General features: G+C 32.1%; 1 protein-coding gene and 1 long non-coding RNA gene across 3 annotated transcripts in view; one reads left to right on the top strand and one right to left on the bottom strand.

The window, feature by feature from the left end:
- Positions 1-7,008: 7,008 nt before the first annotated feature.
- PolD2 (DNA polymerase delta subunit 2) overlaps positions 7,009-27,800 on the bottom strand; it is a 34,052-nt gene continuing 13,260 nt past the window's right edge. For both annotated transcript variants that reach the window (XM_085959780.1, XM_085959782.1), the window contains 5 exons: positions 15,569-15,717; positions 13,622-13,840; positions 11,669-11,740; positions 9,964-10,200; positions 7,009-7,798 (listed from right to left, as the gene is read on the bottom strand). In XM_085959780.1, coding sequence (XP_085815906.1) covers positions 7,677-7,798; positions 9,964-10,200; positions 11,669-11,740; positions 13,622-13,840; positions 15,569-15,717 — 799 coding nt within the window. In that variant the 3' untranslated portion in view covers positions 7,009-7,676. The remainder of the gene's footprint in view (positions 7,799-9,963; positions 10,201-11,668; positions 11,741-13,621; positions 13,841-15,568; positions 15,718-27,800) is intronic.
- LOC147063275 (uncharacterized) lies at positions 18,752-20,516 on the top strand. Its single transcript, XR_015072122.1, has 3 exons — positions 18,752-18,828; positions 19,221-19,412; positions 19,828-20,516. It is a non-coding gene; the product is annotated as an uncharacterized LOC147063275 (long non-coding RNA).

Genomic DNA, 27,800 nt, shown 5'->3' with positions numbered 1-27,800 from the left:
TTTTTATTCTTAAGTACATTACTTCAACTTGGAAAAAAATTATTATGGTAAGCCTAGTTATAATCCAGTTGATTATAGTGAAGCAATTAATATTATTTCCTTTACATTGTGTCAAAAGTAAGCATTTTTCAGTTAATTGTAGCTACAAATCACAACTTCATTACTAGATGTATTTGATACCTATTACACCACCCACCACGCGAGTTTAATCCTCTTCATAACTTTTAGATCCTTTCATTCCTGCGTGAAATGTGTTCACAGCACCCAACTTCCTTTATGAGACAAAATATCATCAGCAAAAACTAATTATTCATGACTAATTCCACAACTGATCTTAGCAGCGAACAATGAACATACATTTTATATTTTCTAATTTACATACTTAATTACGAGAGAAGTATATTATAGTATACATATGAGATATGAGATATGACACATTGTTGTTCACAATTTTTATGTTTAGTCATCTAAATATTCTTAATAATTTTGGCCCTTTGTATAAAATGCCTGTTTTACGCTTGCAACACTAATTCAAAGATTTTTATCTTAGTTAAATCTTAAAGCACAAAAATGTGTCTGCTACAATACTGCAATGACTTGCAAATAACGTAATCATTAGCCTAAACAACCTCTTTTCAACTTAACTTTCATAATAAGGTACAGGTATATTATATAAAAAGATTTTCTTCAATATTATATTACTTTCGCTCAATGTTTGATTATAATAAGTTATTTTACTATTAACTAGTCAATTTTTAATAAATTTATATAATAAATGAAAATGCTTTTAAGTTAATAATTAGGTAACATTTTAATAATATGTGTCTATGAATAATCGCCATGAATATTAACTATTGTATAAAGATAGTCATGAACAAAGTGATTAATCATTTTTGACTATCTGGTTAATTTATTATGTCAATTACATAATTATTATTATTTTACATTGGATTTATTTTGTTTCAACATATATAATGAAACTCATTCATGTCAAATTAAATTTTAAAAACTTTTGAATCCATTATTTTTGATCCCAAAAAAAAGTGGAATTCTGTACTTAGACTGTGTACCTTAAGTCCAAAGGACACAATTTAAGAGTTGTAATGCCTACTTTTTAATGCTTATAAATAGTTTTTCTGTCAAACATGTATTGTTTTTGTTATAAATAAACTCAAGTCAACCTAGGTATGACACATTAGAAAATTACCACCACATCTAAATAAATTGAGAAATATAAATCTTTGAGAACAATAATTATTGTTTATTTTAAGGTCTATCAATGTGTAAAATTGCAATTTTGTGGATTTATAGTTACAGATCCGGGCAAACACAGAATTTCCGGCTCTAACTTACATATTATATCATCGTTAATTATCTACAAACACGTTTCTCATAAAACACAACTTTATTCTCTCAGTTTTTAATTCAGAAATAAATTTTCTTCTATGAAATGTCCATTTAGTATAGTTACACATGTTTTCATGAAAAAAATGTTATGTTTTTTCAACCTATCGCACTACACTTTCGACCGATCAGTCATATTGTCGAAGATACGAGAATACGTTGCAACTTTACTGTGAATCATTCCACAATATTACTGCAGTAAACACATATCTTGACTTGCGAGAAAGAACTTCAATATGATCATTGGTCGGAGTTCAGTATTCTGTGTACTTCTAATATTTAATATTTATAAAACTCTTTATTGTGATGCAATTTTTGTCATTGCTTAAATTTATTATGTTATAAAGGATATTTTGAGATACTTGTTAGTGGAATATGTGCGTATTCAAATTCTGAATTCATTACATCAATTAACTCAAAACTGATAAAAATTGAGATACGTGTTTGTAGAAAATGAACGACGATATGATAAATGATCTTATTAAATTAGTGATAATTAATGATTATAATAATATATACCTACAATGTCAACAATTCACGCCATGCTATTAAGCTTTTACATCAAATTTTCAGTTTGAATCCATTTATTTTGAATTAAATCTTCAGTCAATACTAAATAAAACATTATGTATAATTATGAATAGAATTAAGAATTATTGTAATTTCGAATGTGTGTAAATTTTAAATGTCATATAATAATATCATTTATAGATTATGGAACGACGAAGGCCTGATAATTTAAGTCATACCTAAATAGTAACAAAATAGTATACGTAAGAAAAACTGTGAAAATCGATGTCCAAGTATAAATTAAAAGAATGAAAAGAACGTCTTCGAAATATTAAAAAAAATATACATATAAAGATTTAAACAAACACAAAATTGATTATATTATTATTATTATAAAGTATTTTTTAATTAAGTCAAATAATTATTAGAAAAAATCTAAATATAATAATTATTATGCATGTTTATAGGAATTTTAATGAGTAGCTAAATGTCTATTTTTTCGATACATATATATATATTTTATGTAAAGTACAATTTTAATTATTGTTCAATAAGCAAGGTTACTATAGTCATTGTAAATAGTCAAGATGAACTGATTGTCTATTAAAATATATAATATAGTTTTAAGTGTACAAAATAATTATTTATAAAAATAATTGCTTGTAATTAGACAAAAATGTGTTTATTTTCTCGCTGAAATTAATTTGGATGCTTTGCTACATAAGCTTTTAATGCCAAAGTCATTTTTTTTTATTTTCAATGACAATTGAATAGGTACACGAAATAAATAAGAACTATGTGCCAAATATTTTTAAAAAAGTTGTCAACCTGTAAGTAAAATTCAAAAATTGATAATTAAAAAAACAGTGATTATTGTTCAATTATAGAAAAGAATTTTAAATACCTATTCATAGCGATTTGAGATAAGCACTATGTAATTTGCACTGTCACCAAAACACGGACTAATTTTGCCTTCAGAATTTTTCTGTGGACAATGAACCTATTTTAAACACTAATCTCAACCATTTTCATACAATTGACATTTGTGACTTGATGCCCATTTTAACAAAATGCATGGCACATATTTCCAACACAATCTTTGAGATTGAATGGAAGCTTGAAATATCCTTTTTGGGATAATAGTATTAATTAATGCATTACCTATATTATGGACATAGTTCCTATTTTATTTTGTGTTTTCAATAACTATTAATTGACCGGTGATATGTATATATTTTTAGATCAAGCAAGATATCCAAAAATTAATTAAATTAAAGTATTACATTAAATATTGAGGCTTTGATTGCGACCTGCCATGATACTGCATCTTCTACTAAAGCTCAATTGATCAGGCCCTCCCTCCAATTCTGTTGAGAAACTTTACAATTCTACCGAGCTTAAAATAGTTATGAATTACAATTTTTACAAAAATCTTTAAAATAAATGTTTAAACAACTAAACAATGAAAAATATAGATCAATGATCCCTGAGAGTTTTCAATTAGTAATTTCATGCACTGTAGGTATACGATACTAACTAAAATAAATGAAGCACTAAGTGCCAAAAAAATTTTAATCCAACTACAAAAATGTTATGTACCATCAGCAGTTCCTTTTATAAGGTCCAATGTACGACAAAAATTCTGCGGTCAAGAAAAATTAAATAAATATGGACAAAATCTAAAGCCAAGTTGTGTTTTTATATGAAAAGACACTAAGTGCCACCTTACAGTATTCATATGAATGTAGCTTGAGTGCTTGTAAAACGAAGTAAATATTTTCAATAAGTCAATTACAACTTCTTAAAGGTATATTTATTTAAACCCGTATATCTCAATTTCATTTTTTGGCACTTAGTGCTTTATTCAGATATAAAATAAAACGCTTTATGCCAATTTAAAAACGCTGCTTGATCTATAAATTGTATAAACCAGTTCCATCGTCTGATGTATTTTCTGGTTTCCGAAAGTATTGTAATTTGTACAATATTACGGGCATCAACGCCTGAATATATTTATTTGCCACCATAGGCATTAGCTTCTTTGGTCATACTTCCTTACTCTAATCTGTGCCAATTATTGAAGCCAAGTGCATTATTCTTAACTTTATAATTATTATATCTACAGATTAGCAACTGTAGGCCAAAATTTGACAGATACTTAGGTATATGAAACACGGATATATTTTATTATCTCATAGATAGCTAAACACAATTAAATTCTAAAAAGCTTCTATATTTCTGAAACAGCTAAATTATTTTATTATGTCAATAGTATAAGCAGATATAATATATGAATATTATCATCAGGCAGCTAAATACTTTGTAAGTAAAATTCTATTATCAATTTGGATTAAGCCATGATGTTCATTGTAATAATGAAAAAAAATATGAATTACTGACAGTGGAATTAATTAGTCACAAGAGTAGATCAATAATACTTATAACCTAACATAACCTAATCTAAGATAATATGGCATTGAAAAATAGTCATAATATTATCAATTTATCTTGTAACCCTAAATCCAAAACATTGTAAAAACTGTCTGAATTTTATTTAAAAAATAGAAGTTCGAAATTTAAAAAATGAAAAAAAAGAAAAACTATTTATAATACAAAATGACATTGATTACTTACTGATATTTGCGAGGTTTTCAAAATTCTACGTTATATGGACACTAAGTACGGGGTTTTTGTAGATTGATTTTTAAAATAATTAGATGTGTTATGGGTGCAAGAATCTTACACAGAGGTAAATATTCGATCAAATTATTGACATATTAATTAAAAATCTCATTTTTATCAAATGGTGTTTACAACTTTTAAAAGATGTATTATGTTTGTATAAAATACTGTCATGGATTTGAACCTGCAGCTGGTCAAAAAATGCATACCATTTTTCAATGTGTTTTTAATACAGTGCAAGGACCTAATGCACTGGGTGAATGGCTAACAATTCTTACTTTTAAAAAATATTTACATATTACAGCCTCCACCATGTGTGTACACCTATATGCTCCGCCTAAGATCAGGCAGAATGAGTAATCAGATTGTATCCAAAATTTTCACCTTCTCAATATTGTGTTAGTAAAATGTGCATGGTATTTTAGGAGAAAATTTTCATATGCTAGCTACGTACATAACCTCAAAAAGTATTACATACAAATTAGTCTCGTGCCAAAATAAGCCATATAAACCGTATCGGCTATTAATTAAATCGATGATTTAATAAAAGCCATCAAAGGTCCAAAAAACTGAAAATGGAAAGACTTAAGCCATGTATATCAACCATAGATAATGAATTCATAATAAGGGTGAGGGTAAATTCATAAATTTAAGAATTTAAGAATTAACAAAAAAAATGTTTTGTGAATTTTTAATATCTGAGTATGTCAAAACATGAACATATTTCCATTGATAGTTTTTACGTAAGCCTGTGTATTCTATTTATATGTCAATCATTTCGAGGAATCCGTATACTTACTGTCCTGGGCTTCTTATTTCAGAAACAATGATTCTCAGATTATGAATAATAAAGTACTTATGTTAAAACAAAATTGTGTTATTATCAATTTATTAATTTTAAGTTATGTTGGTATGGTTAAACCGCCGGTTACAAACCACTGATATAATTTCTTTTATATTTTAGCATCCGGCTTATTGAAAAATGGGTAAAATTAAAACTATAGAGCCACACAAGGGCCATCAAATACTTTCTCCTTCACTCGATCGGACATCACATATAGTGCCGTCCGGCTACCCCCACTACCAGGTGCCACAGCGCGCAGCAAATATTATTACACAGACGCCGGAGAAGGGGTCACCTATTCAGCTATACAAGGCGGTGTTTGACCTTCAGTTGTCAATTAGAATTGAGTCGAGCTTGGCTTCGTCAAGACATCTATTTCACATAGTAGCTTGCACTCTATAAATGGATAAATACGGTTAGCCGTAAGCCCTATCACATGATCCAACTACGCCGTAGTTCTAATGTTATACATTGCCCGCAATCTATTATACTTGCGTTGTATCTGTCGGAATTGGACATCCTACCGTCCAGCATGACTTGTCAGAAAACCTTATTGTTTAAAATCGCAAAACAACACTTATGGTGAAACAAGCTATTTATGTAGGTCAATTAAATTTCAAAAGACAGCTGACTTAGCAAAAGTGATATTAATATTTATTTACAATTTACGAAACAAAAACACACACCTGACCAAGCAACTGAGAATCAAACAAGCATTTCATTGTCATTTCAAAATAGTAACATGATGCAGTTTTTCAATCTATAAATATGCTATACAAACATGTACTTTCAGACACTCTCTCAGTCACTCTTAATGATTACTATGTAAATTTTGTAGAATCTAAATCTGCACTTCATGCTTACTATACCGGGCACAAATTTCTTATCTGTAATTGGGGTCGCATGGTATTTATTTGTAACCTTGAATTCATAATTCACATTTGTAATTACGTATGTGGGAAGAATAAATGGGTAATTCCTTATTATCATTTCAATTCACTACCCTCGTTCCTATTCACCATCCCCATATATCAATAAAATTATTGTACTCTTAAAGAGTTAAGACGATACTTCAGTGAAACGGCAAATAATTTTCAACTATAGGCACGACGAAATTTTGGACTCGCTGGCAATCGGAGAGCGGACGTCGAGGTGTGAATACATCAATTTGTTTCGTGATGGCGACGGGGTTATTAATTCTTAAATCGTGTAAAGATGACTAAAAATGTTACCCATTTACTTGAAAAAGAAAACATAATGAATATATTATTATTGTTACTAATGGAACAATAAACAGAACATTAAATGGACGCATGTTGGATTTATATGACAAATTATATTTCGTTCGGCATGCGTCATTTGCACACGCGACCCGCAATCCGCGCATCGCCTAGCCACGATCTTTTTAGACCATGCCTCAACTGATAGCCTTAAAAGATAAAATATACCATACACACTTTGATCAATCCATCACTTATAAATATTAATAAGAGGGAAGGAAGGAAGAGAAGTACCCTCCCCTAATAAAACAAGACATAAAATTTAATTATTTATTAAAAATATATAGATAACATGTAAAAGATTTACATCGAGAAAAATAATAAATTGAAATAATAAACAAAAAGAAAATACTTCGATCTCACCATGATCTATTGAAAATTCGATTTGAGTTAATAAATTAAAAACATATCTCCTTAATTTCAACAAGGTTTCCCACATAAGAGCACATATTTGTTTCGATGAGTTCAAAATCTCTCACGATAAGGCACAGAGAAATGTTATTTTAATTAACAATAAAAGACTGACAGTAGTCTGACCCAAAAAATATTAAAATGTATCAATTTAAAAACATATTATTCGAAAAATAAAATAATATTTGCATCCTAGACTCTTTTAACGTCAGAGGATGTGAACATGATGTCAGTTAACTACATGGTGTTGATATTTTTAATTCATGACAATCTGGAAAAAGATTTTTGTCCTCTTCCAATTTAGGGGCCCTGTAGCCGTATGGTAAATCCTAGCTTGCTGGTAGAACATAATAAAATAGATATTTAGAAATACTGTTTGTCGTTCATCAATAAATAATAATTACTGAATGAGTAAAATAAATTAAAACATATTTTTAAATGAATTAAAATGGTTAGCAGTAAGTAACACAATTGGATCACTGATAATTATCAAATAAAAAATTGTATACATAATTGCTAGCTGCTGTAGTAGGTATATGAATTCATTAACAGTTGATCTTGAAGGACATCGGATAGCAATCTAAAGTCTTCAAGTTCACTACGGCAACAGTCTGTGTGGCTGCAAAGGATGGGACACAAATCAACCGCACCTCTTGGCCTTCTGAACCTGAAAAGTTATTTAAAAAAACTTGATTACGAGCATAATATGTATGCTTAGTTAAATAAAGATCACTTTTAGAAAGCCACATATAGTATCCATAGAGCTTGAAGTTAAGAAGTCTTAGTAATTTATTCTGACTATAATAGGTACACTCGGGCAGTAAAGTTAACCGCTAAAATCAGCAGGGATATATGCACAACATTCGTCTCCAAGAGTCCTTGTCGCTCGCCAGTCTTTCTGCGTTTATCAGGTCATTCTGGCATCCCGTAGCTCCGCTGTATACACCTTATGGATAGTATTTAGCGGCCTTCCAGGACGTCAGCATTCGGTTGGCTTGAAGACAGGCCATGTGGACACTCGTGAGGCATCCATAGCAAGTGGCCGAGCCAAGACCAACACCCATTCTTCACCTACAATGTGACTAGAAACTGCATGACTGGTATGACTTCTTATTCAGTCATTACTCTTAAAATCATACCACTGTAAATCGAGTAACCATGTTTAAAAGTTAGGTTAGATGCCACGACCGTATTTATACGGTCTACAATTCCGTGGGCGCAGTTCCAGCAATAGCAAATGACTGTATATATACGGTCCACTTCGACACCTATTTTTACTATTCAATGACAATTATTTTTAAAATCCAAACATATCGTATACACAGCGACATCTCTTGGAATCATGGTGTAATATTTTTGTATTTGCACAAACATTTTTCTGTTTTAAAATCAGTGTTTTAAAATAGCTTCATATCGTTACCGATATGTGTCGCTCAGCAGGGTTGACACAAACGTGTTGACAATATCAGTCAGTTGTCTCGTGATATTTGCATTACTAACCTAACCTTGTTTTACGTGTAGAATACTGGAATATTGTGACTATAGTTTATTTCTTTTATGATAGTTTTATAATCATTACTTATAGACTTTTGATAAATTATTATTTCGTAATTTACCAGTACGATTACGTGTTTTTAATCCAAATTTAATTTATCCAAAAAACTACGCAAAGAAATAACGTATCAGTGCAAACAGTGTAACGTGGCTCTCTGCATAGAACCTTGTTTTGAGGCATATCACACGGTTGAAGACTATTGTTTTTCTTAAATTTCTCTGTGTATGTATTTTTATATAATTTTAAGATTAAAAAAATATAAATAAACTATTGAATAACTTTTAATAAAAATATAATCTCGTTCGGGAATTTTGTGTGTAAGTTTTGTGACAACCCTGACGTTTTGTGAAATATTTGGTTTTGATTTTTTTAATAAATGGCGAAGCAGATGACAAATCATGCATTTATTTGGTAAGTCTCTATGATATAGGTACTATTAATTTATTGCCAAAAAATATATATTTATTAGGTAATTATTTTTTAAAAGAAAATCGCGGCCCTTCATGCACGGCCATATTAAAACTCCCGGCATATAACCGGTTAAGAGACAAAATAAATAAACACAGGTGACATGAATCTGAAATCAATCTCTTTGAAAAACCAAATAAACTACTTACCTACCTATTGCTTGAGCAGAGCACACTTTATGGAACTAATATTAATTTCTTTGCAAGCTATTTTTTTATTTTATCACCAGAAGTCACCACCGGTTTTCATTACTATCAGATAATCCATAGATTCTATTAAAAACAAGAGACACTGTTTGCTTCGGTGTTGCCTAATTTCAATGCATACGAATAAATTGATTTGCATTGTCTGTAGCAAATGCTAGTAATTAAGTCGATACATACCTCAGTTCCAAAATGTAACAACTCAAAAAGCATAGTTTTGACGTAATTAGGAAACAAGATTTTGAGCAGGTTTAATCTTCTACAGTAGGTATACCTAATTTTTGTAAATTTTCATGAAATTCTAGGATTATCTAAAAAATATATTTATAACTATAATATTATTATAAACATAATTTTATATTTTTCTAATATTAATACATAATATGAGTTTTCAGTGGTTTGCACAGGATTTTACGTATAATTATTCTAAAGAATAATAACCATTGTCATTCTAAAATAATCACAGTTTATCACTTGTTACATTTTCGAACTGGTAGATATCGGTATTCTAAGCATTTCCTCAAACTTAATTCAAAACTCCAAATTTTTTACAAAGGTATCGAAATAATTTTATTACAGGTCAAGGCAAATGGTATATTATATTACCTTTGAAGAAATCCGTGCTGAAACAATCAGTGTTTCCGGTGAAGTAAATATGAGGACAGTCGTGAATTAAGAAGGGGTCAGCATTATCCGAAGGGATGCAAGGCAGAGTATCGGGGGCGGTGGGGGCGATGTGTCCCCATTTCAAAGTACTGCTTAGCGCTTCTAAAGGAGACGACAGCTTGCTGTACCGAAGAATGTCTGCCACGGGTTGGCCGGAACTGCCACATATTGAACGACCTTCACAGATACATAAAAAAATACTCATTTCTTGCTCAATGTGGTACGAGGGTGGGTCAATAAGTCCTAAGAAAAGCCGACAGGTGGCGCGACTAGTACTGTAAGCGGTTTGTTTTCATGCAGCGGCACTACCGATTCAGTATGCTGCGAAGTTTCAATCAGATTGGTCGGGTTGTTGTGTGTTTCTCGTACATTTAAAAAAAAAAATTTGCTTGTTTACAAAAATGGAGAAAATTGAGTTTAGAGCTGTTATTAAACATTTTAATATAAAAGGGTTAACAGCAAAGGAAATAAAAAATGAGTTGGATTTAGTTCACGGCACATCTGCTCCTTCACTTGCAACTATTTATAACTGGTTAAATGAATTTAAACGTGGTCGTACATCAACAAAGGATGAACCACGCTCAGGACGTCCTGTAGAGGTGACTACACCAGAAATGATCAATAAAATCCACGATATGGTGTTAAGTGACCGAAGATTAAAGTTGAGTGAGATAATTGAGGTTACAGGGATCTCAAAAGGTAGCGTCATTTCTATTTTACATGACAAATTGGGCATGAAAAAAATTTCTGCAAGATGGGTGCCGCGTTTGCTCACAGTCGACAATAAACGCAATAGGGTGGTGGCCTCTAAAGCCCTGTTGTCGCTCATGCAACGCAATCCGGATGAATTTTTTCGTCGCTTTGTGACTGTAGATGAAACATGGATACACCACTATACTCCCGAGACGAAAGAACAGTCAAAGCAGTGGATTGCGAAAGGTGAACCATGTCCAAAGAAGGCGAAAACCGTAAAATCAGCTGGTAAGGTTATGGCTACTGTATTTTGGGATGCACGTGGAATTATTTTCGTTGACTATTTGGAAAAAGGAAAAACAATAACAGGGGATTATTATGCATCTTTATTGGACCAGCTAAAAAACAAAATTGAAGAAAGACGGCCTCATTTAAACAGGAAAAAAATCCTCTTTCATCAGGACAATGCCCGTGTTCACACATGTTTACGATCAATGGCTAAAATTGAAGAATTGAAGTTTGAATTGGTCGACCACCCACCGTATTCGCCAGATTTAGCCCCCAGTGACTTTTTCCTTTTCCCAAACTTAAAAAAATGGCTAAGTGGACAACGTTTTTTTTCAAATGAAGAAGTCATCGATCGGACAAATGCTTATTTTGAGGACCTTCCGAAAACTTATTTTTCTGACGGTTTAAAAAAAATTGAGAAACGTCTAACCAAGTGTATTGAGCTCCAAGGAGATTATGTTGAGAAATAAAAAAAAAATACAAAAATAAAAACTGTTTTAATGCTTTTTTCTATGGAATTATTGACCCACCCTCGTAACATCAGATACAATAAAGAATTTAATTAAAATATATTAGAATCAATATTTAAATTTCATTATTTAAATTTTTTAGATCAAAAAAGACTACGTTCAAAGTATGACATAAATATTTTAATTCTCTTTACCTCCAATTTCACATTCATACGGATTACAAACCCCGTTGAAAGATTTCATTTGGACCGCTCTCGGAAACATGCCTGCAAAAAAAACATACATATATATTAAATATTTATAGTTAAGTTGTGACCAAATTGAGATGCATGTCGCTTATAGTCACGCTTCACAGCGACAAATTTTGTCTACGATTTCGTCATTTTGCAGAATATTTTGAATTAACACGATCTCTATGAATTCAATGATGGAGTAACCTTGTAACGAGTCTCTGTAAATCCAATAATATTTTGAACAGAACACAACCTGCAGACCTGCAGATAATAGGCAACATTCTTATAGAAAATACATAGTGGCAAATGCTAAAAACAAAAACACGCGATTTTGATATGCTGGTGATTTCGGCAGATTTTGCCAACTGACAATGTTCGTTTAAAGGTTCAAAATGTACTATGTGATGAGACACACTAAGAAAAACGACATTACGCACTTTTCCCCGTAACGGCAGCTTACTGTGGCGTCACGTAATAGTCCGCAACATGCATCATAATATATTTCGCGCTTTAGAGACCGACAAGTTTATCGTGGGGCATGGCGGCGGCGCTCGTCTTGTCATCAAAGTATTGTGAAAATATTGCCAGAATTGAAATATATTATTTCCCGCAAAATATAGGTACATATATTATATTGGCATATATTTTGACAAATTTGTAACTTATATTTTGTATCACTTGAAATGTAAAATGAAACTATTTTTTTATAGTCACTGCACATGAATTGAAACAATAGTTTAAAAAAAGACTTACTGAAGCTAGATTTTAGAATTAGGTCGAATTGGATCAGATTCATCTGCACATAATTCTTCAATACCAGAAATAGTTTAATTATTTATCACTGATAAATCACCGAAATCATCATCACTATCACTGTATTCCAGATCACTTTCCTCACTATTCCCATTGTAGCATGATATAATTCAACTGTGCATTGTTGAATCAATGCTAAAGTCATTTTCACAATATTTTTCCTCTAGGCGCACTACGTGATCACACTATTTTTTTGAATCGTATGGTTATATTATATATTATTCAATGCTTCTTTTGTCTGACTGAAAAATACATTTTATGAAATTTTTGAAAACAGAAATATGAAATACAATGAAGCGACATTTTTTTTCCAATAACTTCGGTTATTTTTGTTTTATGGCAATATTTAAATGTCAAGTGTATTGTAGCATGTCATCGCCGCAACTCTCCCATTAACATTATTTAAGGGCTGAATAATCTCATTTTGTCGTTATTATTCTTCACAGTAAGATGTAAGATGATTTTATAACCTTCCTATCGTCGCTTCGCAAAACTGTTATGACATATAGCACATACAAATAAGAAACGTGTAATGCTTTCAAGATGAGGGGAACGAAGAAACGCGAGAGCGGATTGTAGTTCTTCCAGCCACCGCGCATCAACTAAAACTTTTCGCACTCTACCAACATACTATACATATAATTCTAAATCGTTTTTGAATCACTTAATACTAATAACTCCCACGCCCATGGTGCTCATACGTCTAGTACAACTCATACGCCCACGGTGACCGCGCGGCTTAAGCGTTGGACTATAACGCCGTGGGTCCCAGGTTCGAATTATGGGTCTGGCAAGTACACATATTGTTTTTCAATTTGTGTGTGAGTCAGGGTATGGACCTAATAGGTTGAGCAAGTGGCTGACATCCATTTCTCGTAAAAAAAACAAAAATCTGTTAATACAAACCTCTACTCTGTGGAGGCCCATAATATGATCCTACGAGGATCGGACATGGTCGGAAAAAAATAACTACCAGTAAATCAAGTCGAAATATATTGGTTTTGTTTTGTTTATGACACACAAGAAAAAGCCTACATCACGCAGTGGATGGACAAACAGACTGGAACAATTACCATTTAACATATAAAAATACATTCTTACAATAATGCATCGGTTTCTGAGGCAGCATAATGTTACTAGGATCAAATTCTCCAGGCATGATGTCCACATCGATGCTCTGGCATAATTCACTGAGAATCCCATCCAATTTTCTGACGGCTTCGGATGCATCGAACTCAGGGCCGGAGAAGGTGCTGCTCATCGTATTGATGATGGCTCCGCAGTTCGCTGAGTCCGATGGACGACCACTCACAGAATTTCCTGAAATTTATTTAAAAAAGAAGGAAACGTTTAGCTTCCGTGCCATTTGGTTTACAATCCATAACAGTGAAGTACACAGGTTAATTAGATATGCAATACTATTTAGATAAAACTATAATGTTGTATATAGCACCCATTTTGACTTAACGTGTTGTGGTTGTCTTCATATAAATATGTAGCCAATGGATCACGGATTTGAACCCACGGCTTGTCAAAAAAAAAACGTTTTACCTTTTCAATGTGTATTTGATCTAGTGCTAGGACACAATGGGTTGGGAGAATAGCTAGTAAGTATTCCTTATAATCAAAATTGTTAATACAACTTCCACTCTGCGGAGACCTGTATGCTCGAACATGGTAATGCACCCTTTTTTTATTGTGTATATGTACACCCGATCCTCTTTTTGCACGGATTTTTTTTTGCATGGTTTTGAAATAACACGGTTTACAAAAAGTACTGATTTTTTTGCTTAAACACGCTTTAAAAAAACAAAAAAGAATAAAAATACATATGTATGTACATATTTATCAAAAAATTGCAATGCAAAGGACCGCACGCCACTGGTTATATACATATGTTGTCACCGGATGCCGCCCAGACATACATACGTACATACATGGCGCCACTAGTCAGTCACTTCAGGTTCGATACGAAAATCGCGCCGCATGCTTCGGCGTCAGCGTCATCAAATATTTCCAGCGATGAGAGCGATTTTTCGCCAGCGCAAAGCAGCAGTAAACGGTCACGTTTATTGTCAAGTAGCGACACTGAATGAATATATTTCTCGATGCTAAGATTAATTTAAATCGAAAACTATGTATTTTTATGAATACATATTTTTATGTATGAAATTCGATTTATTTTTGAATTTCATGTGAAGAATTACATATTTGAGTTGATTTTAAGTAATGGAACCTATCTACAATTTTTGTATGTGCACCTTAACTTTTTTTATGCGGTTTTGTTTTGGACGGTAGTCTTTGGTACGTATCCGCCGTGCAAAAAGAGGATCAGGTATAGATGTAATATCGTACTGCAATATTGTATTCTGTGACTTGATTATTGTAGTAAGTAATTATTTTATGTCTTTTGTGTTTACGTAATATATTTTTTCCGACCATGTCCGATCCTAATAGGATCATATGGGCCTCCACAGAGTAGAGGTTTGTATTAACAGATTTTTGTTTTTTTACAAGAAATGGATGTCAGCCACTTGCTCAACCTATTAGGTCCATACCCTGACTAACACACAAATTGAAAAACAATATGTGTATCTAGGTCCATACCCTGACTAACACACAAATTGAAAAACAATATGTGTACTTGCCAGACTCAGGTTTCGAACCTGGGAACCACGGCGTGATAGTCCAACGCTTAAGCCACGCGGCCACGTAATATATATTGAACATTATTTAGGATATCGGTAATTATTTAAAATAAACATAAAATAAAATGTTGGCATAGCTACTGAAATGTTTTTATTCCGTAATATTTTATCATTCTGTTTCGATTTTATAAATCATCTTTGTTTCATATCTACTTTAAAGTCTGTATCATTAAAGATTTATCTTCTCTTAAACACTTAAGCCCTATTATTAAAACCAACAGTTGAATGTGGCCCATAGGTCTGAAAAGTTTACTGACGCTTGACTTTATACATCAACGGCCAAGACCAATATAGAGATGTAGTATTGATAAGGCTAACATTGAAAATATAACATTTGTACCTGCTATGATGAGCCGAACCACTTTGGATACTTCCTCCCGCTGTTCATCTCCACCGACTAAGCCAATCAGCCAATCCACAAATAGCTGCGTAGAGAGACAATTGTCTTTGCTGGAAGACAGGTTGAGGCCAGATACTATGACTACAAATCTGGAAAGTGTATAGACCAACAATTCAAATTAAGACTTCAAAGATGATTAAAAGAGTATGAGTGGACTTGTGAGGGCATATCAGTCAGCGATTACTTAACACTCCACACATACAGGCCACAAATTTAGCTTCAAGAATAAGATCCTAAAGCGTCAATTACATTGAGCTTTTTTACGAGCTGCTTATTGGCGAATTTAAAAGCGGGCGGTTCAGCTACTGCGACTTCATGAGTACACACAAAACTTTCCATTCGCTGATAAGCCACAAGCCAGCGAGCGATTTTGACGGAACGTAGTTCGTTTTTTTACCGGGAGGTCGCTACGCTCCAACAATGTTTCCATTAAACGTCAAAAATGTAAATTTCAAAATGAGTAGTTCGTTTTTCCACCACCATCGCTCTACTGCGCAGACGCAGTAAGCCCACACGCCGGCGTGTAGTGTGAAAAGTTGACCGGCTTTCAACTTTTCTAGGTGGAGTGTTTACAACCTGCTTATTAGCTTATTCGATGATTACACTGGGCGAATTTACAGGCAGATTATAAATTTGCCAATAATCAGCTCATAAAAAAGCTCAATGTAATTGACGCTTAAGCTCAAATTAGAGGGACGTTTCACGCTGGTAAAGGAAACCATTGAAATACACCAGAACCCTGACAATATTAATAGGTACGATGAGGTACCGATCCGTGCCATGGACGAGTTAACTCGCGGGTTCTTGTAAACGTCATAACTTCTGAATAAACATATTTTCTAAACAATATTTATCATTTTAGTGTGAAAATATTCACAATAAACTCGATAAACATGTTGTGTTGGTAAGTTTTCACAAATATTTATCATTCTGTTCCTATTTCATATTTTTTAAGGGATTTATTTTATTCCGAAAATAGCTGGCCTACAAGTGTCCACCTAGTAAAAATTGGCTGGCAGTGATAAGGAAAAACATGATGACTTCTGACTCTTTCAGCAAAATCCAAAATTTGATCTAGCATCTCTGGTCACAACTAACACAGTAAACTATCACCCCTTTTTACTCTGAGCTACATTCACTGTCAGTTAAACCGAATACTTCTCAACACGCTTAGAACGGCATTTGAATTAATACACCTAACAGTACACTTTATTACATTATCTCGTAAGAATGGCTTCTGCAAAAAGCCCAAAACATCGAGGAAAGAAAGAGAACACACGGAACGAACTACAATAATTCAAAATAATAATGTAATTAACTTGTATCTATGGCGAATGGCTAGATTGCAACAATATACCGATTCATACAAAGATTATTGGTTTATAATGTAGTGACTCACTTTTCATTCTAGTACCTGCCACGTATTCACACCCGTTAAGGGAGGACATGCTCAGCGTAGGTCAAAATGGAACTTTTATTGCATTTTCAAACCATGATCCTGGACATTCCTTAAACGTTGTAGATAATCTATTTATATAATTTTAAAGCCTTGTTATCCTTTATATTTATTTTAAACATTTGATGACTGCAAAAAGTATTTTTATTACATAAAATAGTGTTCTTTTAAACCTCTCGCTCTAATGTTTTAGAATATAGTCATATGTCAGTACATGAATGTGCAGCGGTGTTAAGATTTTTTACATTTATTAATTTTTAAACGCATTTATAAAACCATTAGTATAATTTATGACAAGAATTAGGCATTTTATTATTTTTATTTTTGACAAGAATTAGGCATTTTATTATTCAAAAAATGGGCAAGATTAACACATTTGAAGATAATTCTAAAGATATTGTTATAAGCTATGTCTTTGATCATTCAAGTGTGATAAACATCCTACGAATAATGATTGCTTTATAATAATTATTGACCTAAGTATAAGGTAGTGTTTTTTTGAAATATGCCATTTCTTTTGCCATTCCCCAGTGGTTAAGCTACAACATACGGCCGTATCCATAAATTGACAAACTAAAATTGAAGTAGGGAGTAAGATCATGTTAACGCTCGTGTTTGAACATGTACCGTTTAAAAAAAAATAAAAAAAAATTCGGTTAGTAATTAATTAGTTAATAATTTATGTAATAAAAATACTTTATGCAGTCATCAAATGTTTGAAATAAATATAAAGGACAACAAGGCTTCAAAATTATATAAATAGATTATCTACAACGTTTAAGGAATGTCCAGGATCATGGTTTGAAAATGCAATAAAAGTTCCATTTTAACCTACGCTGAGCATGTCCGCCCTTAAGGTAGTGTATACTGAGCATGCGAGCAACTTCCCAAAACTTCGGTTGGCGTGGAATAGGGTGCGTAATGCCTATTCCGATTTAATGTATTATAGTAAAGCCTTGATAAGAAGACACCTATAGCTCGCCGTAAGACGTTACAAACTTGTCGAAAGCCGAGACATTTACCCTCATGGAAACCAAGTCTAAATGTCCAATTAAGGACCGGACCGACTCGAGAAGCTCTACTCTTTTAACCAACATATCGTCGTTAATTTTCTACAAACACGTATCTCAATTTTTGCCAATTTTGAGTTATTTGATGTTATGAATTCAGAATCTGAAAATGCACATATTCCACTAACAAGTATCTCAAAATATAGTTAATAACATAATAGATTTAAGGGCACACATGCTTACCTAGAGTTTCTGTTTTTTCATTTAAAGTTGAACTATGACATTGAATACTAGGTATGATTTTTAAAGTGAAAGTGATATTATGTTACATCTCTTTTACGCATGCTAATATGATTAAAAAGTTATTCTTTCTCTTTCTGTCACATTCGAATTTGATTACCGAAGTTTAAACATTTACTATGCGTATTAGCTGACGTGCTTCGTCGTTTACAAATTATAACATAAATTTAAAAAATATATGTATTTATAATATTAAATATATTTTATAATGTACACAGATTTTTTTAACAACTATATTATATTTACTTTTATTTATTTGTCGCATATTTAAAATGTTCTTGCTATATTAAAATCTTTTTTTTAGCCAGCCAAATAAATCCGTATTTTTGGCCATAGACTAATATAAAAATCTCTCTGCTGTCAAATATTATGTTTGCAAATTGCAAGGTACCTAAAACAATTGTGTTTTATATCAGGAATAAGAAACACTATCTGTAAGTACAATATTATGTTATTTATTACTATCGTAGTGTTCTGTGTGTTTCGCATATATTATTCAAGTGTTTATTTATTGTTTTCTTAGTCTATACATACTTTCAATGTTTCATAATTCCAACGTAATGCAATCCTTTTTTTGAGGTTAGTTACATTCATTCCAGAATTATATAAAACCTGTGATTTCATATATATTTGTTTGATATAATCTAAGGCGTTCTAGTTGTTATTAAACATGTTACCTACCTGATTACTTTATTTTAGTTAATCAATCTTTTTTGATGCTTTGTATTATCACTAATCCGTTTTAATTACCACTCTTCAAACAGTCGCCAACTATAAAAGATTAAAAATCACACTATTAACAGTTCCTATGTTATGTTTTTTGCAGATGGAGAAAATGTCTACCGAGATCTTTGCTTGTCGACGGTTTCATATGAATAAGATGGAATGAAATAAATCTTTTAATTAATAATGAAATAAATCCGACTTTCGGCGTACGATTCGAACATGGCGTGATTTATGACATTGACCATAAAGCATATACACCCATTTTATAGATTTAATAGTACAATTACACAAGGTAAATATAAAGTGACTAATGTTTAAAAAATAAAACAATTTTATAAAAACATTTTTGCACTAAATTTATTATCGATAATGATATAAAAGTTGCTATTTTGATTCGTAATATAAAATATAATATAATTATGCATATCAGTTACTTGTATCATATTAGGTATGTCATTTGGTAGAGCTCACTCTCCAAGTCTTGTCTTTTTCAGCCTCAATATCACTTTGATATTGGAAAAATTCTCTTTCCAACACCAATGAAAGGTGCATGTATCTATACACACACATTTCAAAGGCTTTAAGTTTTCTAGATGCTGTATTTTACTTCTTCTCTTCGGCTATATCCGCATCTTAGTTGCAGCATATGGATACAATGCGGCGCCTCCAAGAATCTCTGTCACTCTAGTTTTTTTGCATCGTTCCAGGTCATACTAGCAGCCCGTAACTCTGCCAGATATGCTATATAGATAGTGTTTAGCGGCCATCCAGAACGCCGGAATCCGGTTGGCTTGAAGAACAGGCAAACCAGATTGGGATTCTCTTCAGGCACCCGCAGCACGTGGCCGGGCCAGGTACAAAGTTGCGTATTCACTCTCAGCGTGATGGGAGGCTATTTGGTGCGTTCTTTTATCTCCCGTTACTTCTAAAATTACCGCACACCCAGTATCCGTCGTAAACATCTGTTCTCGAAGCTCAGTATACGGTTGCTCGGAGCCTTTGTAAGGTGCCATGACATAAAAACTAGTAAGATATTCAAAATAACTGCTAGAATGAATACATTGTTGAAAGGAAATAAAAAATTGATAATATGATATATCAATTAATTTGTCCATCTGAAGTTGTAGATAACAGTTAATAATTATGTGTTATACCAGTAATTAAATGCTGACTTCAAATGAAAATTGACAATTAAATATTGAAATAATATATTACCAGTTTTGATTTTTTTAAGTACTATACTATATCCATGGTTCATATTACAATGTCATAGTAAAACTTAGAAGAATAAAATATGTCGCAAGACTAAATCTTTTTTTGGGGTTTTAATATAAGTTAAATAAATAGTACACAGCTAATTTGTTATTACTTTGAATACATGCCATGTCTTTACATCAATAAAAAACAGAAAAACAATTTAATAATGTATAAATATTTATATAAGACTTAACAATGGCTGACATCTACTTAGACACGATGAGCTCCATTTAATTTCCTCTTATTTTAAAATTCACCAAGATATATCCTAATAAGTAGGTAAGTATATTACATTTGTACATATAATAAGTAAATCAAGTACTTAACATAAATAATTATACTGTAAAATTAAATTACAATTGAAGCAGTATATATGGACCCCACAGAGTAATTAACAATATAATAATTTGTATAATTATATCGGGTATATACTATATTGACACATTTTAATGAAGTCTATTTTTCTTGGTACCTACGTTCAATGATAAATGTTGTTTTATATTGTAACATAAACAATGGTAATATGCATTGATCTTTCTGATTTTTAAACTGTGATATCTATTTTATATATCTATTGATTTCTATGTGTATAATTGATACATTATTTATTTCAAATACAATACAATACAATTTAAAAACTAACAGTAAATAATATAGAAAGCGTCATGTTGTTCAGTTGGAATTTCTACTAGGAAATTCCATCCAATCCAAATCCAATTTTTACTAGGTGGGTACTTGTAGGTCAGCTATTTTTGGAATAAAATGAATCCCTTAAAAAACATGAAATAAGAATAGAATGATAAATATTTGTGAAAATTTACCAAATCAACATGTTTAACGTGAATATTTTCACACTAAAATGATAAATATTGTAAAGAAAATATACACAAACAGTTCATTCAGAAATTATGACGTTTAAAAGATCCCGCGAGTTAACTCGTGCGTGGCACTGATCAGTTATGAGGTGATATCAGTTATAATCATTTATGAGGAATGGTTATAAGCCATTGGCACAACCAATTTGGTTTTTGACCTTGAGAACAAAATGTACTTTTTACACGGGACCAAACTCCACGGCTGCAGAGACGAATGCTTATACAAAATATGGCACAGTGGAATCGCCAGCAAGATCTGTAGGTATCATTATTTAGATGTAAGTATACATATTATTTTGAATTTCATAAAATTACACTTGTTCTGGGTGTCTCGCAACAGTAAACTATATTAGTAAATTAGATATATCTTGATGAACTATAAAATAGTGATGTAATAAAGACTTGTTGAAAATATATTAAGTATAATAAAATTTAGAAATTTAGCCTTTCTGGTTCTCTAATATTCATAGATCTACTGGTTCTGGGATCTACTATTTCTGGCAGTAGACAATTCATATAAAAGTGATATATCTTTTTTTCAATCTTTTCAATCCAAAATGTCTCGTCTTTTTTGATTAATTCTATTTTAACAGGAAAATTATGTCCCGTCCAAACTCCAAATAAACAGACATCTTTCTTAGTAATATGAAGCTGCCCCTGAATCTGGAAGTACCAATCGTGATTTTTATCTATTACCATATTCCTGTCTTTATCTACTTTCCAAAATTTAATTTTTTTCTGTACAATAGCTTCATCTGCACTTATTCCAGCAGCTGAGAAAGGACATTTTATTTCAATAATTGTATCATCATCGCTGATGCCATCTGGCGTTGCACCGATAAAATCATACACATCATCGATAAACAATCCATATCTCTCAATCTTAATTCGTTCTTGTACACTAAGCTGTTGTAAAGCTATTGATTCATTTTCTTTACCATATTTTACCGCTTTCACGTTGGCTAATGATTGGCTATATAATAAACGTTTTACCAAAGGCCCAAATTTTGTATTTTCTCGCCGCTTACACACCTTTCCAAAAACAGAGGCAGTAAGAAGGTTTCGTCGCCTTTCTAGCCATTCTGCACATTCAGATTGTAATACAGTGCGTCTTTCTATATCCCTCCTCTCATAGTTTGTCAGTTTGAGTTTTTTCAAAAAAGTTTCTTTTAACAAATGATATTGATTTTTGTCCATATCAGGTTTTTGGCAACTCTCTCCATAATCTGGATTAGATAAAGGAACAGAATGTATTGGTTTTCGCCAAGATTTTCCTATTTTTTTTTTATTTATTTTCAACCTTCTTGATTCTAAGCGATTTATGAAGGCTTTTGGGCTATTTTTATAAACTTGTTTTTGAATTGTGCAATGTAACTTATTTGTATTAAATGCGATTACCGCCGCTGCACATCGTCCCATGTACGATTGTCTTTGAGAGTAGTTAATTCTCTTGCCGCCTACAAATTTTGCAATCATGTTATTAAAAGATTCTGAAATATTAGTAGAAAAATTATAAATTAAACTTTTTGAATTTAGCACCAAACGAGAATTATATATCATTAATTGAGAAAATAGACTGCATTCTATTAATGCTGGTACATAATTTACATCAAGCATGTCCTCTGTATTTGGTTCATTTGTACAAAAATATGGTAGACAAGAAGTATGGTCTCCAAAAACATGGTGCGGTCCATTAATTAAATCTTTTTTCAAAGCGATAACCTTTTCTTCGAAAGTACTATCTTGTAGTTTTCTATACTTGATTGCACCTATGACGGCTTTCCGCAGACGTCTTTTTCTTGACGCAATGATTTTTCTTACATTCAAGGGATATCTTGTGTCTTTGGTTAATGCCTCTATTTTGCCACAATAATTTCTAATTAAATGGTTTTTACATTCAACTTTCTCGACAGTTACAATCGGATAAGGGTGACAATCAAGAATTTTTTTGTATGTGCTGGAATCTCCATCAGCAATCAATTTTGAATAAATCAATCCATGTGTATTAATAGATTCTTTAAAGCCTTCTAATATTGCTGTAGATTCCATTCCAGCTGACGGACCGGTGTAATTTAAAAAGCATTTATGTTGTTGAGCAGGGATATTTTTATTTTTAGCTTTGGCGCACAAATCGCAATATTTATTTTTCACTGACATGTACAAAATCTTCCCGGTTCTTTGACCAATGATCTTGGCAGCGCCAGATGCTGCGGAATAATTGCATCTGTATGAACGTTTCGACCAACAGCCGTCTGCAACAACTGATATCATGGGAATACCAGAAGAATCGACGTCACCATTTTCGATTGCAAGTTGTCGCTCTTCTTTCGCAGCGTTTTCCATACTCTTATTTTTGGTTTCTTCAAACCACTCGTACACCTTCTGTTGACTCTTTCTGTATGTTCTTGCTGTAATCGATGGTACATCAATTGCAGAACACATTTCTTCCAGATTTGAAAATCCACTGCCGATACTGATTATACTGGATACAAATGCGTCACACAGATTCATTTTGTTTTCGTTCATTTCAGTGGTATATAATTTTAATTTTTTACCACAAAGTTTACATTGGATAAAAAATGTACTACTAAAGTTTTCCCGATTTTCCCCAAAAAATTCTAAATGTGATAAATTACAATTAAATGGAGAATCATGGTGGCTAATTAATTGAAGTTGTTGGAAAAAATATGAAAAGTCTATAATTCTACGGCCTTCTACACGGAATTTAGGACTTGAATCTTCAATTTCATTTTCTATAATAAATTCTTCGTGTTCGTGTTCAAATGTGGGATGAAATTCTGGTTCAGGTAGTATGCTTTGAGGATTTCCATGCTCAGGCATAGTCTTCGGCAATATATCAATACTATAATACATTCAAAAATATTAGTTTAGTAGATAGTTAGATAGTTAACAGAAAACAAAATGAATAGCTGGTATTAATTATTGTACCAGATTATAATTTTTGTCACAGACACACTAATTTCGAATAAGACGTGGCACAAACATAATATAAAAAAATATAAGTACAAATGATCATTATACTTAATTGTGTGTATTAATAAGTAATACGCAAAACTTCCTTTTGCAAGATAAATAAATATTGTGAACCAAAATTTTCTGTGAAATGTGGTTTTTTCAACTATGTATGATTATGTCAAATTATAAAATAATAATTTCAAACCTTTGTGTTTTTAATGTATTAGTATTTCCATCTTTTCTCCTACGTCTTTTTTTGGAACTTTCAGCCATCGGATAGTGAGTTCGTGGCATTTTTTGTAAGTACAATCGATATAAATAATTGTGATAATATTGTTAGGTACCTATGTCAAAAACCGAGGATGAAAATTTCGCATTCCCGCTGAAATAAATGACGTTCATAGTATTGCCAGGCTAAACTTTCGAAATTAAAGTTAGTTTTAAAAAAAAAAATACATTGGAAAATATTATGTAAGTACAGGCATCCATTATTATGTTATTTGATGAAAGTATTCTTTAAAATCATCTGTATTATTATAATCTTGCAAATTCATAATTTAGTAAAAGTTAAATTTTCTGTAATATAAATATCAGTAGGTACCTAACCTAGATAGATTCATAATTTGGCTAAGTAAAAAATATAGATATTTTTACTTCGCGATGTGTTTGAGGTGTTCTAAATTATGTAAGTATGTTTAATAACAAATGTGAAATTCGTAAAACCTCATGTGTATTATTTATTAAATAAAAATAGTAAAACTAATAGTAGATACAAATGGTGAAAAACTTCATTCAATTATTTACTAAAATATCAATCCAATAATATTTTAGTAGATATGGCAATACTGGACGACCTGATATATTTCACTGAAATAAAATAAAATCTATCACAATTTATAAAATACATACCTACTACAATCATAATTATTTTGAATGTAGAGGGAGATAGTTATAGAAAGGGACAGAAAACTGATTGCTATGTTGCAATATTAGGCAAAATAGATTGCAACAGTGTTAAAAATTATAATGTATGATTTAGTATGACATAACGTAGAATTGACGCAAATACAAATTTCTTCAGATTTTTTTTTGTTTTGTCCTCAAATGTCAAAATATGTTTTCCTTTTGAATAATTTGTCCGAATTTATGTTTGTATCACCTATTTTTGTGCTCAATTTGTAGCATTCACTTTTATAAACATATTTTTATACAATATTCGTGGATTGGCGTATTTTTTTGGTCATATGAAGTGAAAATAACACCAGCTAAAGATTCCATACATCTAACGCCAAATTTGCAGGCGGTCTGACGTCCCATCGAGTTGGTCAAATATTTCGTGAAATGGTTGTTTTTAAAATGTATCTATTTAGTATTATAAATTTATATTTAACAAGATATTTCATCATTTATTCAATGATTAATGATAACCCTTCTGATACGTAGCTTTAGATTATTTGGAATGTCTATTATTATCGCATATTTTAATAACAAAATATCCAGTCGATTCCGTTAGATTTAGAGCCAACAGAAACTGCAAATATTATAATTATACTGAATATATTTTACTACATTATGTTTGATAACATTAAAACTATCTATAATAAACGGTTTGACATAATATTTAGTGGAAAAAACGGTTATCAACACAGTCCATTAATGTCACAAAAATATGGCCTCGTTGTCCATTATTACATTTCAAGGTTCCAAAGAATATTATTTTACGTCATAAAAATACTTTATGCAGTTATCAAATGTTCAACATAAATATTTGCCGATGAATAAGCTTCATAATTATATAAATAGTTTTTCTATAAATCTTACGTAAGATTCAGGCTTAACCTCCGAAAATACCAGAAAATAGCTGACATGGAACACCTCCCCCCTTAAGCAATTACAAAAAAATCTTATCACAATAAAAGACTTTTTACAAATATTATAAACTCGTATCTTGAGATACGTGTTTGTAAGTACACAGAATACTGAACTCCGACCAATGATTATATGGAAGCTCTTTCTCGCAAGTCAAGATACGTGCTTACTGCATTAATATAGTGGAACTAGCTGAGCCAGCTGGCTCTCGCCAGTCTGTCTCGCTAGGTCTTGCAGACAGCTTGGCATCCTAATGATATGGTGTTGGATTTGAATACAATTATTGTGAAGAATGCATAGACGACGCCATAGTTTTTCCTTGTCACTGCCAATACAAATTTGAGGTCATCCACGTAGTTTAGTCTGGAGTCTGGCCTTCAGAATGTTGTCTGATACCACCTCAGGCTGCTAGGTCTAGCAAAACAGCTGGCAATCACCGATTGCTACCACTGACATTTTGATATAATATGTGTATAGGTAATATGAATGTTTCGTTAAATCACGTGCATTTAAATATGATAAATTATACATCTCAACCGTTCGAATACAATGCAATATGTGATTATCATGAAAATAGTGATCCAATATAACGTGAATATTAATCTCCCGCGGGGCCCATTTAGAGTAGAAGAAGGTACGAGGGTGGGTCAATAATTCCTTAGAAAAAAGCATTAAAACAGTTTTTATTTTTGTATTTTTTTTTTATTTCTCAACATAATCTCCTTGGAGCTCAATACACTTGGTTATACGTTTCTCAATATTTTTTAAACTGTCAGAAAAATAAGTTTTCGGAAGGTCTTCAAAATAAGCATTTGTCCGATCGATGACTTCTTCATTTGAAAAAAAACGTTGTCCACTTAGCCATTTTTTTAAGTTTGGGAAAAGGAAAAAGTCACTGGGGGCTAAATCTGGCGAATACGGTGGGTGGTCGACCAATTCGAACTTCAATTCTTCAATTTTAGCCATTGATCGTAAACATGTGTGAACACGGGCATTGTCCTGATGAAAGAGGATTTTTTTCCTGTTTAAATGAGGCCGTTTTTCTTCAATTTTGTTTTTTAGCTGGTCCAATAAAGATGCATAATAATCCCCTGTTATTTTTTTTCCTTTTTCCAAATAGTCAACGAAAATAATTTCACGTGCATCCCAAAATACAGTAGCCATAACCTTACCAGCTGATTTTACGGTTTTCGCCTTCTTTGGACATGGTTTGCCTTCGCAATCCACTGCTTTGACTGTTCTTTCGTCTCGGGAGTATAGTGGTGTATCCATGTTTCATCTACAGTCACAAAGCGACGAAAAAATTCATCCGGATTGCGTTGCATGAGCGACAACAGGGCTTTAGAGGCCACCACCCTATTGCGTTTATTGTCGACTGTGAGCAAACGCGGCACCCATCTTGCAGAAATATTTTTCATGCCCAATTTGTCATGTAAAATAGAAATGACGCTACCTTTTGAGATCCCTGTAACCTCAATTATCTCACTCAACTTTAATCTTCGGTCACTTAACACCATATCGTGGATTTTATTGATCATTTCTGGTGTAGTCACCTCTACAGGACGTCCTGAGCGTGGTTCATCCTTTGTTGATGTACGACCACGTTTAAATTCATTTAACCAGTTATAAATAGTTGCAAGTGAAGGAGCAGATATGCCGTGAACTAAATCCAACTCATTTTTTATTTCCTTTGCTGTTAACCC

This window comes from Rhyacophila brunnea, unplaced genomic scaffold (assembly GCF_057557595.1).
Source record: "Rhyacophila brunnea isolate RB1 unplaced genomic scaffold, BYU_Rbru_1.0 scaffold_9, whole genome shotgun sequence".
NCBI classification, from domain to species: Eukaryota; Metazoa; Arthropoda; class Insecta; order Trichoptera; family Rhyacophilidae; genus Rhyacophila; species Rhyacophila brunnea.
The sequence above is the reverse complement of the archived record's forward strand: the minus strand, read 5'-3'. Positions and strand labels throughout refer to the sequence as shown.